Genomic DNA, 16,441 nt, shown 5'->3' on the forward strand with positions numbered 1-16,441 from the left:
AGCAAATTCACCCCTCTGTTGGGCCCAAACAGACTCTGCACTGTGCTTTGAAGTTCCCTGAAAACTGTGGAATTGGTGCATGGTCCCACGTGGCCCGGGAAGTCAGCTGGTATGAGAACTCTCAGGATATGACTGGGGCAGGGACAGGCTGCCTTCAGCACATTTGAGGTTAACACCTTGTGCTCTTGTGCTCTGCCTTCATTTGCAAGTCTCCCATCATCACTGTTGTGTAGCACTAATGAGCCTAGTATGGATGAGGTATCCCCCTCTGTGACAATAATAAATTGCATCCCTGATGGAAGTGGTATCTTAAGGAGATGATCCTGTATTCCACGCTCTTATCCAAGCATGCTGGAGAGGCAGGAGGTGATGGCCAAGATTTATATGCACAGGAGCTCAGCAGCCTCAAGGGAGCTGAGGTGGTGAAAGGGCAACAGGCCAGGAAGATCAAAGGACTTTCTGAGTCACCAGCTCATCAGCTGGGTCCTTGCTTCTAAGGATGGGGACAGAGAAAGCAGGAAGGGCTGTTGCTGGGACCTCTTTCTCAACCTCCTCTCCCATGGGGATCTTCCATCAGCTGGAGTGCCTTCTGCCCTGCTGAGATGAAGCCCGTTTGTACCAAGTCAAACTCTGCCCCCTTTGCTGTACATATTGCCAGCACAGATCCCACTGCAGTGGGTGCTCCTGTGGTCCTTCAGGAGAATGAGTAAATTGGATCATTTCAAGTGCACTCCCACACAACTGCTCTGCTGGAATGAGTCACCAGAAGCAGGCTGGTAATATGTCTCATGCCTGGCTGCAGTGCTAGTACAGCACTGATGAGAGCACACAGTATGCGCATATGAGAGCTCCTGCAGGGCACACTATAGGAAAAAACACATTTGTCTTATTTTATGGGAACCCTATGCATGGAAAGCCCTACTTGATTTTGGAAATCTCTGGTTTTGTGTGTGTCTATGTATTGACCAAGCATGATAGTCAATACTTTATACAACAGTGTTGTATAAAGCTTTTTCTTAACATGAATGCAGGATGGTAGTATTACATGCAAACAAAAAAATCTGTGTGGATATTACACAAGCCCTTTCTGTTGAAAAATGATTCCAGGAGTGATGTAGGTGGTTTTAACAGGGGCTTTATTGGAACTGTTTTTAAAAAGACCTTCACTCAATGCAGCCAGGTGCATTATTTTCCATGAAGACAAATGTGAAGGGTTTTGAGATGGTCAATCCTGTCAGTAACAGAATTATTTTCAGATTCTACAGATTTTACAGTTTTAGAGCCTTTGGAGCTCTTTTTGGACTGGGAACAACTGCTGATTCCTCTTGTAGTGTTGGGCATGACCCCTTCCTGATGGGAGTCAGCTCCCCTTTTCAGCTACTGTGACAGAACTGAAAATGTGCCCAACAGGAAAGCTAGAATGGGTTTGGCATTGACTCTGTCTCCCCTTGGCACTCTTGCTAGGGTAAATTTGCAACTGAAATTCCAAATTTGGCAAGAAAAGGAGGAACCGTTTTCCTGGCAGCCCTCCATGGGTACTCAGGAGAGTGGATGGGGGGTGGCAGCCACAGAACAGATGGTAGTGTGGGATGAAGATAGGTAAAGTGGTCAAAGATGTGCAATAAATAGATTTAACAAATATGTTACACCACAACATGTGTGACACATGCATGTAATTTTCCACGAAGAGCACAATGCCAGGGCGACACCTCACTTAAGCAAATGACTGGGTAATTGGGCCGTATGGACAAGTACAGCCCTTCTGTCTTCACATTATTATGTTTTTCCTGAGTGATCTTTTAAAGAAAGAGAAAGGCAGCAAAATCAATAGCAGTCTTTGAGAAACTGGCATATGAGAAAAGCCTCAGCTGTTATAGTCTGAGGTGGGGATAAGGCTGAAAAGAGTCATGATAGTCCACAAATATCTACACTTTTCATGATGGGGAATGGATGTTGATATAAAGTGCAATAAACTCAAGACAATGGAAAAAAATACATGAAGGGAAATACTCAGGGGAAAAAAAAAATCTACTGTGCTGAACACCTTTGCTTTTTGTGGCCTACAGATGGCTCTCAGTGTTTTTAAACCTACTCAGATATGACTTTTTATGTTGTATATCAGACACATTTTTTTCCTTGCAGTAAGAATATTTCAAGTATGGAAGAATGTGTTCCTGAGGGCATCTGCTAAGGTCTCATCCATGGAGGCTTCAGAGGCGTGCTAGATAAAGTAACCTCAGTGAATATTCAGGAGGGAAAATCCTGCTGATTACAGGGAGCAATGCAAGATGAGCTGCCAGGTCTTTTATTATCTATGACTCCATGACTATTGGTAGTGAAGGGAGTTCTTGCATAAAAGCCTTTACTGGCTTTATTTATGCCACGGCTGCTTCCAGGAAGGGAGAATCCATCATGTCAGAGATGAATGCAAACACAGAGCTTTCTCTCTTGCCCTCTCTCTCCATTTGGACTGTCCTTTCATCTGACATAGAGACTGTGGTGTTCTGTGTATACTCTGCAACTTGATTTGCTTAAGACTCCCCAGAAACAAAGAGACACTGAGGGCAGGATCACCTTAATACAGTCACTTGACTGTTTCCTGGGAACTGCTTGCTTGGTCAAAAGAGAAAGTCAGGGAGGGAAGGCCAAGTCCCACAAGAGTGGGTTGCAGTGATGCCCTGACAGTCAGACAGGGAGCCAAGGGCTCAAAGCCCTGTCAGATGAGAAGAAAGGTCACACCGAAACCACTGTTAGAGTGATGCAGAATTGCCACCATATTCATTAAGTGAATAACACACCAGGTGAGAAAAACTCACACAACCAATTTAATTTCCTATTTGATGCAGGTAGCTCTAGCACAGCTCTTGCCATTCCTTCCACATTTAGAAGCCTGCAGTTTGCTGTGCTGCTTTTCACAAAGCTCTGACAAATGTCTAATTAAAGGATGGCAGAAGGTAACTAAGCTGTGCCCAGCTCTGGCTGTGAAGGCTGTTTTGCAGAGGGGAAGGCAGGGTGCATCAGAGGAATTCAGCACTATGGCAGAGTGTCTCCATGTCCAGAGGCAAGTTGTCAGAGGAGGACAGACATTTTTGGGTAAGGCACCTACCTACCCAAAATCCATGACATGCAGAAGAAGCTCAGGAATTTGGTTACAAGACAGGGCTTGCAGTTTGCACGTGGCCCACAGCAGATGATCCATCACCCTAAGCACAGAAGGATGTTCTTTTTCCTGTGTGTTGGACGTGTGTGTGTACGAACAGGGCTGGCTGAGGGTCCTTGCAAGATAAACTTTCATTAGATTATAGAAAGCTGTAATTAGCTTAAATTGGCCAGACCACGCCCCAAATCTGTCTGTGCCCCAGAATGGAGGATCTAACATATGGTATCAGCCATCAACTGAGGGAAGGATTTGATGCTTTTCCTGCTACCGTCTGTATAAACAAATATGCAGCTGCACTGACAGACACACATGAAGAAAATCATGTCAGAGATTCCAAATGCCTGGAGGTGACAGCACGGCCAAACAGTCCTGAACACTGTGTTCAGGTAAATGCTACAAACTTGCTTTTGCCAAGGTGCTGCCACTGCCTGAGCTCAGTATGTGCCAGTTCTGCTCACGGCCAAATTGCACTTGTGGGGTTGAGATTCAAAGAGAGGTGAGCCCAAACCACATATGCGTCTCCTACCCCCTGCTTTTGTAATTTCAGAGCAGATATAGAGCTCAGTAGCTTTGTACTTGTGGCAGCCCTCAAGTATTTCTTTTAGTGAAGAGACAGCCAGCTTACATAGGGAAATGTTAGTTTGACAATCCCTTTATAGGTTGCACAGACCTCTCCAAGAGGGGCTCAGGGAAAATAAGAGTTATGGAAAGGCAGCTGAGAACCACAGATGCTGAAGCGAGGGGATGTGGGGAAGATCCAGTGTAATGGCAAAGTGGTGTCCTGGGAGCATGATGCGTGCAGGAGCACTGATGCTCAGATGAGCAGAGTTGCAGGATGGCTTGAAGGTAAATAAGCATAGCAAATAAGCCTGTCCTGCAAGACAAGGGACTACACATTGCAACTCACTCGGTCTGATTCCCAAGACGGACTCCCACCTGCACTAAGCAGGGGGTTTAATTGAGGAAGGTATTGATTTCCCTGGCCCGTACTGGTCTCTTCCTGCAAAACCAGCGAATATTAAAAGTCCTGCAGAGACAAATGGCACACAGAAAACAGATGCTCTGAAGGATATAAGCCCAGCGACCTCGAGCTCCCGCAGCTGGGCACAGCACGGGGGTCACAGGTAGGTCTGGGAATCGGCACAGTCCTCGAGCAGGGTCGCTGGCAGTCACACCTCGTGGCTCTGCAGGCGTGCATGGGCTGACCTGGATGCCGAGGAGAGCTTGGGTTGCAAATAACGCTCGGCTCTGGGACCTTCCAAACCTGAGACCCACAGGTCTTTGTCTCTGAAGCTGCACACACACCTCGCTGATGGGCGGCTTTCCGGTTTGTTTGGGAGGAGCAGAGCCGTTCCTAGGGTGCTGGTGCCAGAGGAAGGGATGAGCGTCACCGAGGAGTGCGTGGCAGCCAGCAGCGTGGACGTGGGCTGCGGGGAACCAGGTGCATTCTGCACCTCCCGGCATGTGACAAAGCACCAAGCTCGGTGCGCAGCCTGTGTTGTCGGTGTTTGCTGCGGCTGGAGGGTTCCTCGGGAAGAGTTAACCCCGCGGGCGGGGCGGGCGCAGGCGGGGGCATCCGGGCCCCGCTCCCGCGGCCCCGCAGCGCCGGCCCCGGCCCCGGCGCGGTCCCTCCCCGCGGCGGGCGCAGCTGCGGCCCAGCCCGGCCAGCTGGCTCCCGGCCCTGCCCGCCAGCGTCCCAAGTCGGAATCCTGAGCGGCTCCGTGCCTGTGTGAGGCCAGAAGCACCCAGCGGCACTGCCACGTTCGCACCGTGCCGGGAGGGCGGTCGCAGCGGGTCCCGCGGGATGCGCGCGTTCCGCGGCCCGCCCGGCTGCCCCACCAGCGCGCTGCGGGGCGGCACTGCAGGTGGTGCTCCGTGCCCCTTCATGCTGCAGGGGTTCACAGACCCCATCCACCCGCTGGAGCTCTCCTCCACCCACCGCCCGGCTCCTGGCGCTACAGCCATCACTGCTCCCGTCCCCCCGCGGGGCTCCCCTCCACCCTCCCCGGGTCTTGACCTCTGCCGGCAACGGGACATGGTCTTGTGGAGGAGCAGCGAGTGTCTGCTCACCATGGGCAAGTCCCCAAGGACAGGGCTCGCTGCCGTGTGCTGGCTGCTTTCAATTACACCACCGAGGCAGGAGGCCTTCAGAAGTTTTCCCTTGCAGAGGAAAACCCCACAGTTCCTGATTGGGCCCCAAATAACTCCCAAAGAGCAGATTTTAGAATCCCAGGTGCTTTTATGGGAAATTATGTGTTGTATAAAGCATAACTTGAAATTTTTATCTGGTGTGCCTTAATCCAAGTGGCATGAGGCTCAGCTGAACCATGGCAAGAACCAGACACCCATGGTTCTGGGCTGTGAAGCTATGTATGATGCAGGTATAACCTGCATGTGGATGGATGTGAGAAATACTGTTGAGGATCCAAAAGGAAACAACTACTGAAATCTTGGTCCACATGAGGACTTCTAGTCTACCCATAGAAGGTGCTGGTCAGGGCTAGCTGTCACCTACTATTTATGTAAGGATGGCATTGTTTAAGTCCCCAAAGATGAGGAAGAGAAGCTCAGTTTATTATCTCTGCTGACAGCAATATCCAAGGAACAATGCCATTGCCCCCAGCAGAGCTATCCTCTGCCACACGAGATGTTTCAGTGTGTCTTCTGGGTCTCCAGACAGGAATGCATTGGTAAATCCCTAAATTCTTCCCACTAACATCCATCCTCTGTGTGGGGTGAATCCAGAGTTTATTATTGCAAACATAGAGGGCAACTACACTGACACTTGTGGCACTAGCCATAAATTCACATTAAAAGGCTTCAAGTAATAGCATTGCTGTGTAAAGGCAGCATTTGAAAAGCTTGTTTCCAAAGCTTAGCAGCAGGATTAGAAGGTTGCTGGCTCTTAGCTATGAGCTTTGCAGATGCTAGGGGCTGGCAAAGCAAAATCTGTATCATGTGAAAAAGTTGATCAGGTCTGACTCTCCCCTGCCGTGAGATTACTTTTCTCACTACAAAGCGTTTCTCCTCACCAGTAACTTTAAAGTATGTGTGGGCATGAAGATAGTGTATTGTTCAGCAGCTCACTGTTCTGCTGAGCAGCCACCTCACTTGTTCTCTGGCTCAGGTTATAAACAGTGCCGAGAAGCTGCAAAATTGCTCACAGCTTAAAAGTCAAAATCATGATAACCTAGCCTATCTTACCCTACTGTGAGCTCTACTGAAATAATCCTGCTTAATCATTAAACCACAATAAAAGCAAGCCAAGGAGTTTAAGGCAAGAGCCAAGCGAAGGTGTATCAGAGCACTGCTCCAAACTTGAACTGAGCAGTCAGCTAGAGAGAGGAAGCCCCATAAAGGGATAGCAAAGTTGTTGTGCAAAGGGTCAGAGAGATGTGGGAGAAAACTTGTATCTGTTGGGATTGTCTGCAGGAGCCACAGTCAGCTGTGAGCTGCTCCTGCTAGTCAAGAGTCTGCAGTGGTGCTCTATTTACATCCTTTTTGCAGGAGATCATCTTGTTATCTAGAACACATATGAAATTCAAGTCTTGCTGTTGATGTAGGTGTTTTGGCTAAACCCTTATGCCTGATGATTATTGAGTTGTTATTTTACAGAATGGTTTACCCCCTTTGTACTGAAGGGTACAAAGACAGAAAATGGGCAGACCTATTCCTTGCCCACCGTGCTGCATATTGTGTTAGAGCAAACTAATTTTTTCTAAGGCCATTTCATACACAAAGTTAAATTAAAAAAAAAATGGAAAAGCAGGAAAGGAGAGAATATTATAAAAATAAAACTTCAGAAGACACACTGCTTCTGTCATTCTGGTGGAGGCACTGAGAACAGGGTTAGACCCATGGATGTATCAGGAGCTTGCACTGATTCCAGGAGGATTATTCTTGTGTGCTTGAGTGCAGGACAGACAGAACAGATTTGGTCCTTGTTGCTTAGACTTTTCCAGGATGCTCAATTTATTTGTGCATTTCAGGAAACAGACTAGTACAGTCAGATGTTCTGTCCCTGGGTTCCCCTTCCCCCACCCAAAACAGAAATAATTTCAGGCTAAAAGCATCACCCATGCCAGAAGATTAGAGAGCCAAATCCTTTCCACGGCAAAGGACTTACCAAAACCACCAGGGTTTCACGTGAGTAGGACTAAACAAAGAACTTCACCATAGTCTGTGACAATTTGGCTGAAGAGACAATAAGTCAGTTTTGTATTTTCAGATCAAAATAATAGTCTGGATGGGGGAACACTCTTGCCTCAGCTTCCTTGAAAGTGGGGAATGAGAGGATTGGTATTGCTGAGATAATTGTGCAGAAAACTGATTCAAGTTTTGCAGTCCAAAATGGGGTATATTTTGTCTTCATTGTCTCTCTACCACCTCTTGCAGGATTTGACTGCAGCATGGAAGCATCCTGATATAACTTTACAGTCCATCATGTTGTTGTTACTGTAGTAACTTATTACTAGGACATCATGTGTTATCTTTATTGCTGCAGTACCTGGTAAAATGTACCACTGTTTGTCCACACACACTGTTATTACTGCCTTATTCCCCAAACTAATTTACTGCAGCATCCTGTTGTGTCTTATTGCTGCATTATCAAAATGCTACTTTACTGCAGCGGCCTGTGTTACCTTATTGCTACATTTATTCTGGTATTATTATGTCAGCTTACTGTCACTTTTTATGGCTGCCCTGCTACCGTTTTATTATAGTACTCTATGGGATCTTAGTGCTGAGTTATACTGAGAGTACATTAATCCATTTGCTTTAACCTAACGCTGTCTGCACAGGCTTGTCAAACCTCCCTAGTGCTTGTCCTGGGTTTTGCCACAATAGCCACAAATACTCTGGATACTCTATTATCCAAATAACAGTGTACAGCCATATTTCACAGCCATAGTCCTGTAAGTATGGGAAGCTTTGTAACTCTCTTGCACTGCATGGACATTGTAAAAGCTTTCCAGACTGTCTTTCCTTGAAACAGTGCCATTTAGAACATAAACAGAGGTGGAAAGCTGATTTCCTAACTCATCTTCAACCCGATGAGGTAGCTGGAAGACATGGGACACTTACTAAGCAGCAGATTACTGCTTGCAATGCTCAGTGGGATACTGTTGGATGTACAAGACTAGGATCACTTGGAATAAGCAATGTCATTAAAAAGCAGTAATTCAAGGATGCAGTTCATGTGGAAGTAGTTACATGTTAGTATCACCATATGTGACATAAAAGAACAGTTCATATGTGTTCCCAGGAGAAGGTCTTGTCTACTTGCATGTTTGTTTTGGAGAAATTTAGTCAGGAAATGAGGAGCAGAGCTTTCTTCCCTCTAGGGAATATGCAGCTCTGTCCGCTCAGCTAGCCATTACTGAGCAGATTAGCTTGCACGAGTGTGCATTTAGATGGCAAGCTGTTCAGCATCCAGGCCCCCTGATGCACACCCATATGCATGCTCTCCGCATCTCTAAGAATTCCCTCCTTGCACTCAACTGTTCAAATACAGAATATTCCCCATAGGCAAAATACTATGGCAGCCAACATGACCATCCTGCAGGAATGAAGCCAAGAGACAGAGCAGGGCGCTTTGCTCACAGGGCAGCAGCACATCTCCAAATTCTGGCACTTCTGCTCCCTGCACATGGACCATAACTCAATTTCCACCTGTCCCATCACCTGCCTGCATCCTCCAGTCCTGCCCACATGTGCCCCAAAGCTGCAGGAAACTGAGGAATACCTCCACAGAGCTACCCCATCCTTCCCCCAGGAGACGACCTCTCCAGTGTCAAGAACTCTATCAGCATAGCAGAGATCCCCTGGTAACACTTTACTATCCTTTGCTACACACCAGAGTTTCATGCTTGCTATGTACATCTTGCTCAGGAATGCTCTGCAGACCACTTTGAAGGTTCACAAGACAGACCTCCCATGGGAAATGCCCAGAGGTTGGGCAACACTGGAAGCGGAGTTCGAGCAGTTGTTGGTTTACAGAGCCCCAGTGATGCATGGTAATGGCGGGCTTGACAGAGATGAAAACACCATCTGAAAGGCTCTGAGGAGAGCTAACCTCTGCATTTTCCTAAGGATGACTAAGGGGACATGTATGAATATGCATGAATGGACAAGTGAGCCTTTTACATGAGGACCTGCTATTTCCTGAGGGGACCCTCTGGCTGGGTGAACAACAGAGGACAAATGGGTCCCACAAAGAGAGCTAAGTGACAATTTGGAGGGAACCAAATATCTCCTTCAGAGGCAGAGCACCACAAGAATGTCCAGGCACATCCACAGCGGTTCTGAAGTCCTGGAACTCACATGTCATGTATGTAGGATGTGTAAGATGAATTTGGACTGAAGGCCTCAGATAGCAGGCTTTTAAGGTATAGGCATGTGTAAAGAACAAACATCATACTCAATATTCTACTGTACATTCATGCAGGTGTATGGATCTTAGGTATAATTGATAGAAGTTTTCTGGGGAAAAAAAAAGAGGTATCAGAATGAGAACTTTCATAGGTAAAGAGGGAAGGTCCTTCTTCTGAGAGAAACTGGCATGTTTTTGTGCATACATAGGCCTTAGATATTAGAATAATACTTGCCTCAGAAGAATGTTGTCAATAGCCAGCTGTCTACTTAGCTAGATGGGTTTGCCTAGGTAGGAATGCAGACTTGTAGCCATGTAGCAATTTCTACCACCTGTACAAAAAGCCAATTTGCCTTGGCATGAGAGAAGAAGACCAAGAAACGTCTTGTTTCACATATGCTTTACATCTGAACTGCTTGCAAAATACAGGAGATTTTGTGGCACTAAGTCTTGAAATTTTCATATATAGACAATAAACAATATGTGAATGCAGGCCATTTTCCTATCTGTAGCTAGTATAAGTGGGTTTTTTATTAAAGTCATTTCAGTTCTGTCCTCATCCTAATCTCTATACTCTCAACAATTTTAAAAAAGCTACTGGGTTTGCTGTTGCACTGATGGGTTGTAGGTCAGATGAGTTTTAGTGGAAGCTCTTTTCATACTCAGAATGATGCTTCTCAGCAGGGTCACTTATCTGAGCATGATATCACAGCTGGGTGTGCTGCTGTTTAGGAACAGTCACCTGGCACCCAGTGCCCTGCCCATTAACACCCTCCTTCTGCTGGTCCAATCTCCATCAATTCCCTCCTCATTGTAGACTGAATTTTGACATCTGCCCACATCAGAGTTGCCTTTCCATGTATACTTGTGAGCAGATTTTGGCCCTCTGTGATTGGAGCTGGAGTCAAGTTTGATCTGCTTGGAGTAAAGCTTGAACATCTATCATTGATTAAGTATGCATAACCTTAAATAAATAGAAAATTAAATAAAATATAAACCAACTCACTTTAAAATACCGCGCATGTGTGTATGTGTGTGTGTACTTGTGTGTGCATTGCACATCTAAAACATGACTTTTGAGCATCAGGCAGAGTCTGATCACATTTGCACTATGCACACATGCAGAGTGATTCCGCTGACATCAGAGGATTTGTACCAGTATCAAAGTCTGACTTAATGGACCAGATCCTTAGGTAATGAAAACCACTCCTGCTCTCCTGACTTCAGCTGAGGATCTGGCCATCATCTCTGGACATGCTACATGCTATTGGATAGAAATGAGTGATGAACTTAAATAATGCCTTTTTTTTTTCATTGCTTTAAAGGAGGAGAAACATAGGAAAGAAAAACAAAGTTAAAGTCAATGGATCTGCAGGAGAAATGCATTTGAGATTTTGTAAGCAGGAGAAGCAGCTTCCAGCAGATATTTTATTGGATCCAGACGGCCACAAGAAAGGGAGCAAGTGAGATTGTGGAGCCATCTATTACAGTCATGTTTGTGCCAGGGAGAGAGGAGATGCATAAAAATACTGATATCTCTCAGCTCTTCTTTCTCCTAGTTGTGGTTGGGTCTGTTTCCTTAAATAATGAGACAACAAGCCCTTGCCTTGTCGACCTCCTGCGTATAGTGAAGTGTGCTCCTCCAAACCTCGGTTGGAAACAAAGTACCTGGACAGAGCTCAGGGTCCTTACGGAGCTGTGCAGGCAGGAAAGTGTAGGTGTAAACTATGAAGAGAGGTGCTCCCCTGGCATGTGGCTCTCCACTTCCAGTCACTCAGGCTCTCTCCCCTGCAGGGGACTGCTCTCCCTGAAATGCCCCGTCCCCAGCAGCGGTCCCAGATGTCTCTCCCACGGGGCAGTTGGCTGAAGAAGATGTCAGGAGGACTGCATCAGGCCCGTGAGGCGCTTGCTCGCCAGAGACTTTCCCTAGAGGGAGGGACAAAAAGACAGAAGAGATCCAGAGGTGTGAGTGATGCTGTAGGATGGTTTGTCCAAGAGTGAGGAGCAGGGGCCTTCCCTCAGAGCAGGGCACAAGGCCCTGCTGACAGGGAGGCAATCGCTGTGGGGTGAGCCTGCCCCCAGCATTTCATGTGCCTGTTGTTTTGCCCCAGGCAGGTGGTTTGGCAAGGAGGGGTTGTGCCTAGTGATGTCCAGTGGCTATTGCTATCAAGCTCACAAGGCTGTGCCCTGAGACACTGCCTAGTGAAGATATTTCTCTTCTCCAGTTACATGGGAACTGGTGAAAGCAAAGCCCTGTGCTACGCTTGCTGCTACTTGTCCTGTCCAGTGCTGTCCTGGTGGTGCAGAGCACTACCCCAGCTTGGGGAGTGATGCACAACTAAGGCTGTGGTGAAAGCTGGGATGAACTTCCCACAGCCTGTGAATCAGTACCACCTGCACAGTGTCCATCAGAAACAGATCTAGGAAAAAAGTAATTTCAGAAACAGCTTAGCATGTTCCTGCCCTGCTGCCACTCATCTTTGCCCATTCCTTGGTCTCTTTTCTCCTGGGTTGGTGCCTGTTCACTCCCGCCTGGCCTCCCTGCCCTCCCTGTGGTCTCCTCCAAGCTGCCAAGGCAGGACCATGGCCATGGCAGCCTTGCTCATGCCCTGCTGGCATCCTCTTGAGCTTTCCCACTGACTGGTGGGACCAAGGACCAGGGAGAAGGTCACCTGCACATCTGAACCCCTTCACTGGCTTAAGCCATATAGTGCCTGCTTTTAGGAGCAAAGGAGGACCTATAGCCAGTCTTCTCAATTTGCAGACAGCAGGAAGGGTATATCCCCATAGGGATACTGATGGCTTTGCAATTACTGATGTAACAGTGAAAAATTGTCTCAGATATTGCACCAGTTGCTGTGTTTCTTTGGTGAGCTTTCCTCTTGAAAAATGATGTTTTTCTTAAAGGAAAAAAGTCTCGCTTGAAATAAACATTCAGGGAATACCAGAGAGCTGTGGAATACCAGAAAGCTTTAGAATACCTAGGAGCTCTTAAACAACCTCCTCTTCATTACTATATTTAGCCAAGATTTCCTTTGCAATAGGAAGTCTTACTAATTGCTGTTTCGAAGAAAGAGACACAAAAAGAGCAAGAGAAACAGATTATACAGTGAAAATGAGTATGTGCAAAATGTCGACAAAATTTGAAATGCAAAAATTAGCAGGTCATTTGAAATAAGTCTTTTTTAACAAGTTAACACTCTAAGAAAAAAGAAACACTTCCCACCTCCCTTTGATTTCTAATCTCTTTCCCTTTAGGGCTGTTCCAGGAGGATGTATCAGTTCCCTACAGAAGCCTCATTTCATTACTCAGATGTGTGACTTTCACCAAATAATTTGCTCAGATGCACGAACACACGTGGCCTAATCTGTCTGCTTTCTATACATCAGCAATCAGCTGCTGGAAACACTGTTATCATTCTGACTGTCCTGCTTGGGACGAGAGACCCACAGTCTGTGCCTCACACACAGGGCTTGGCATAGGAATGGTCAGAGCTATGCAGACACTGCAGAACCACTGCCATTTAAGATATGCGCGCCTTTTTTTTTTCACTATAAATCAAATTCTTGATTATTCTTATTTTTAAATGCACTTTTGTGAAGCTCGGCCCAGTGCTATCCTAGGAGGTGGCCAAGTCTTCTGCAGGGCAGCGTGGCAGTGTCTGGGGGGCTACAACCGAGGCTGTCATTTTGCTGCTGTTAAGGAATTACCAGACAGAGTGTGTCTGGTATACCAGACAGAGTGTGAATTATCAGTTCCTAAATCCCATTTGTAGGAAGAAGAAGGTAAAGATATGTGTGCTAATTCCTGGAAGAATAACATGGCTGAGTTTAGAAAAAAAAAGTTAGTTTCCACCAATATTTGGATACTTCCTTCGGAAAAAATAAACAAATAAGCCTCCGGTTTATATAATGACTATTCAGTCAGACTCAACTAATCTGTGACAGGCAGCTCCTCTTGTTATCTTCTCACAGGCAGGTGGTTTGGGGCTATGCCAGCTCCCTGCGTCAGGGTCCGGCGGGGCTGAGGAGCAAACACTGTTCCACATCCAGCCCCCATTTCAACATGCATGTTTTCAAAGCAGGAGGGGGGAAATGCTGGTGGTGGGCCAGGCTGAGGACAGGGGACAGCTGACAGAAAGACTGTCCTGGAGAAGGTGGTGGGTTGGAAACAAAGCAAATGCCTGCAGTTTGCGCAGAGCAAAATCTTGCTCATGGGTTTCCCAGTGGAAACTGCTTCCCGTTGCAGGGAAAGACAGTGGCCTCCATCTGCAGCTCCCCATCTCATGGGAAAGGCGTTACCCTGGGAACTGCAGCAAACTTCCCGCCTGCAGGCTGGGATGAATCCCCAGTGCAAAGCCCGTCTGTCTGGGAGGATAACTGTTCCAGGGAACAGCCTTGTGCGCAGGGACATGCAAACAGATGGGTGCAAGAAGCTCTGTTTTTAGACAGCAAGAAGCAGGCAGCAATGTTGTCTGCTTGGTTGTTGCGTTCACCTCTGTGCTAAGACAGATGGCAAAAGGATCCCTGAAATTGCAGATGGATTAATGCTGTGACATTTTTGACTACAAAAGCATTGGGACTGTAAGTGTAATGTTCAGCACACAACTATAGGTATACTGATATAGAGGATTTTCTTTCAACCAAAGGCAGGGCCAAGTATCAGCCTCACAGCATGGGTCTGAGCAATATGAGTATCTGTGGGCTGGAGGCAGGTGGGATGCAGGTGTCTGGTTTGGGATTTCCTCACCTTAGACATCCTCATTAAAATAAAAATGAAGAGGATCAGAAAAAAACCAGCATTTCATTAGGAAAACTAGTACCTGTTTCCTGTTACTAAAATGAACAAGAAAGGAGCAAAACATTTTGTTACAGGTGGAAAAGCTGGATAGGATCCGTGATCGACCTGCTGATATAAATCAACATGACTCAGTTGCTTTCATGGAACTGATTTACACCAGTTGAGGGGCTAGTCCATGGCATCTCTGTTTCAGGTTTAGCCTTCCAGGGCTTCTAAGGCACAAAGCCCATCAAGAGACACAAAAGGTTTGTGCTATCTGAGGAAAGCCAAAGTGTAGCACACACAACGGCTCCTTTGGGATGGGGCAATGGGTCTCTCCCCAGGCAGCCAGCACTCTCCCCAGTATCTCCAAACCTACCTGCCCCCCCTTGCCAGGAGGGTGTCCACAGCCAAAGAGTCCAGGATGGCAACAGCATGCCTTAGTGTCATTGCTTAGTGTCCAGAAAAGAGGCATCCAGGTAACCTGGAGAAGGTGGCTGGTGTTCACCTCAAAACGGCAGAGGTGAGACACAACCCTGCATTGTCTGTGATCGCACAACCCTTCCCTGAGGCTGGCATGGTGTCAGTGCCTGAGTCAGTCAGCTGAAAGGCTACTCTGAGAAGCTGGAGATGTCTAAAATAGCTCATAGTTAGGTGAAATACAGGCAAAAAAAGTTCAGATCCAGGATGGAATTCCCTTGGGGACATCTCTGACAGAACAAGAATGTTTCAGATTATTACTATATGAAAGTATGGCACAAAGAACCCCTGGTTTCTTTAAAAAGGTTCAACCAAAATAAATTACTTTTTCCTTCCATGTGTCTTAGTTTAGCATGAAACCAGTGGCTGCCCCCATATTTCTACCTCTTCCTTCCCCACTGAAAAAAAAATGTCAACAACTGCCTTGTTTCCAGGAGAATTTTCATCTAAGCTGTGCTGGCAGGGGATTTGGAAAGCAAATGATCTAAAGCTCAGCACACTTCAGTGCTTTTACTCTGTCAGATGTATATGCTGAATAACTTAAGGAAAGATTAGAGTGGATATAAGGAGTAAACTTTTTTACATGGGGTCTAAAGCTTATAAAGAAATCCCCAGTCCTCCAGTTCCAAAATATTTGCCACTACTAATTAGGGTTACGACAATTAAAAGCCCAGGCTGTTGTCGCTCAAACAGCATAGCACAAGAAGGAGGGCATATATTGTACAGCGTATGTTGTGTGTCGTCTTGGATGCAGGAAGGCTTTCTTTTCTCTCATGTCCTGCAAGCAGCTGAGCTGTTACACAGCTTACAGGCAAGGTAATTTCCAGTTTTCTCTATGCAGCTGAATCAGTGATATTTTTTTGCTCCTGAACACCAGCATGACAGGAGCCTCAGTTTTTAAAGGCAGTATAAAATCTGAATTGGAATAATCTAAAGAAAACATCAGGTAATTCTTAATAAACCTAGTGAAATTGTCCCTCAGAATCTGAGTCCAAGTATGTGGCCCATCCTACTGCTTGGATACATGTCAGGCAGAGGACTGCACCTCAGCATTTGTGGACCATCAGGACTCACTGAGGCTCAGTGAAATAAAGATTAACCTGTAGGTCACAGGAGATGGTTAGCATCTTTAATGGCTGAGCCTGTGCTGAGCAGCTACTAAACTAAAGTGTAAAATGCAATCAGCAATTATTTTAATGAAGCAAAAATCAGCAATTTAACACAGGCAAGAAGCCAAGTAAGAGGAAAAAAAAGTGTCCGGGATTTGACACAAAAAGGAGACTGCACTCCTTTCAGACCTCCTGTATGAGCCACTGGAGTTTCCATTGTGCTCTTCACTTTTATCTACCAAAACTAGCACTTTGCAGAGTTTGGAGAGAAGGCAAAGGTGGGAACTGTCTTTTAAAAATAATTTTAAATGGAAGGTTTAGTTTTTTCCAGTGCCTATGGCTTCTCACAATGTTAACATGCTCTGCCCAGCACAGCACAGTTCCTATACCTAGCATGCAGACTTTCACCCCCACCAGCATGCATAAGCCAGCACTCCCATGCATGTCATCAAAAACTTACCTGAACTCCCAGGCAGGATTTATCTCATAAAGAGCTTTGTGGCTGCAGCAATGGGGGAGAGTAGGCACGGTACAGCAGA

At 46.4% G+C, this 16,441-nt stretch overlaps 1 protein-coding gene across 8 annotated transcripts in view; it reads right to left on the minus strand.

Annotated features, from left to right (window-relative positions):
• Positions 1-7,101: 7,101 nt before the first annotated feature.
• Positions 7,102-16,441, minus strand: part of RGS6 (regulator of G protein signaling 6) — a 266,585-nt gene continuing 257,245 nt past the window's right edge. For 7 of the 8 annotated variants that reach the window (XM_064658242.1, XM_064658239.1, XM_064658243.1 and 4 more), the window contains one exon: positions 7,102-11,459. In XM_064658242.1, coding sequence (XP_064514312.1) covers positions 11,409-11,459 — 51 coding nt within the window. In that variant the 3' untranslated portion in view covers positions 7,102-11,408. The remainder of the gene's footprint in view (positions 11,460-16,441) is intronic. The other variant, XM_064658244.1, reaches the window with a different exon arrangement.

Source organism: Pseudopipra pipra, chromosome 6 (assembly GCF_036250125.1).
Source record: "Pseudopipra pipra isolate bDixPip1 chromosome 6, bDixPip1.hap1, whole genome shotgun sequence".
Lineage (NCBI taxonomy): Eukaryota > Metazoa > Chordata > Aves > Passeriformes > Pipridae > Pseudopipra > Pseudopipra pipra.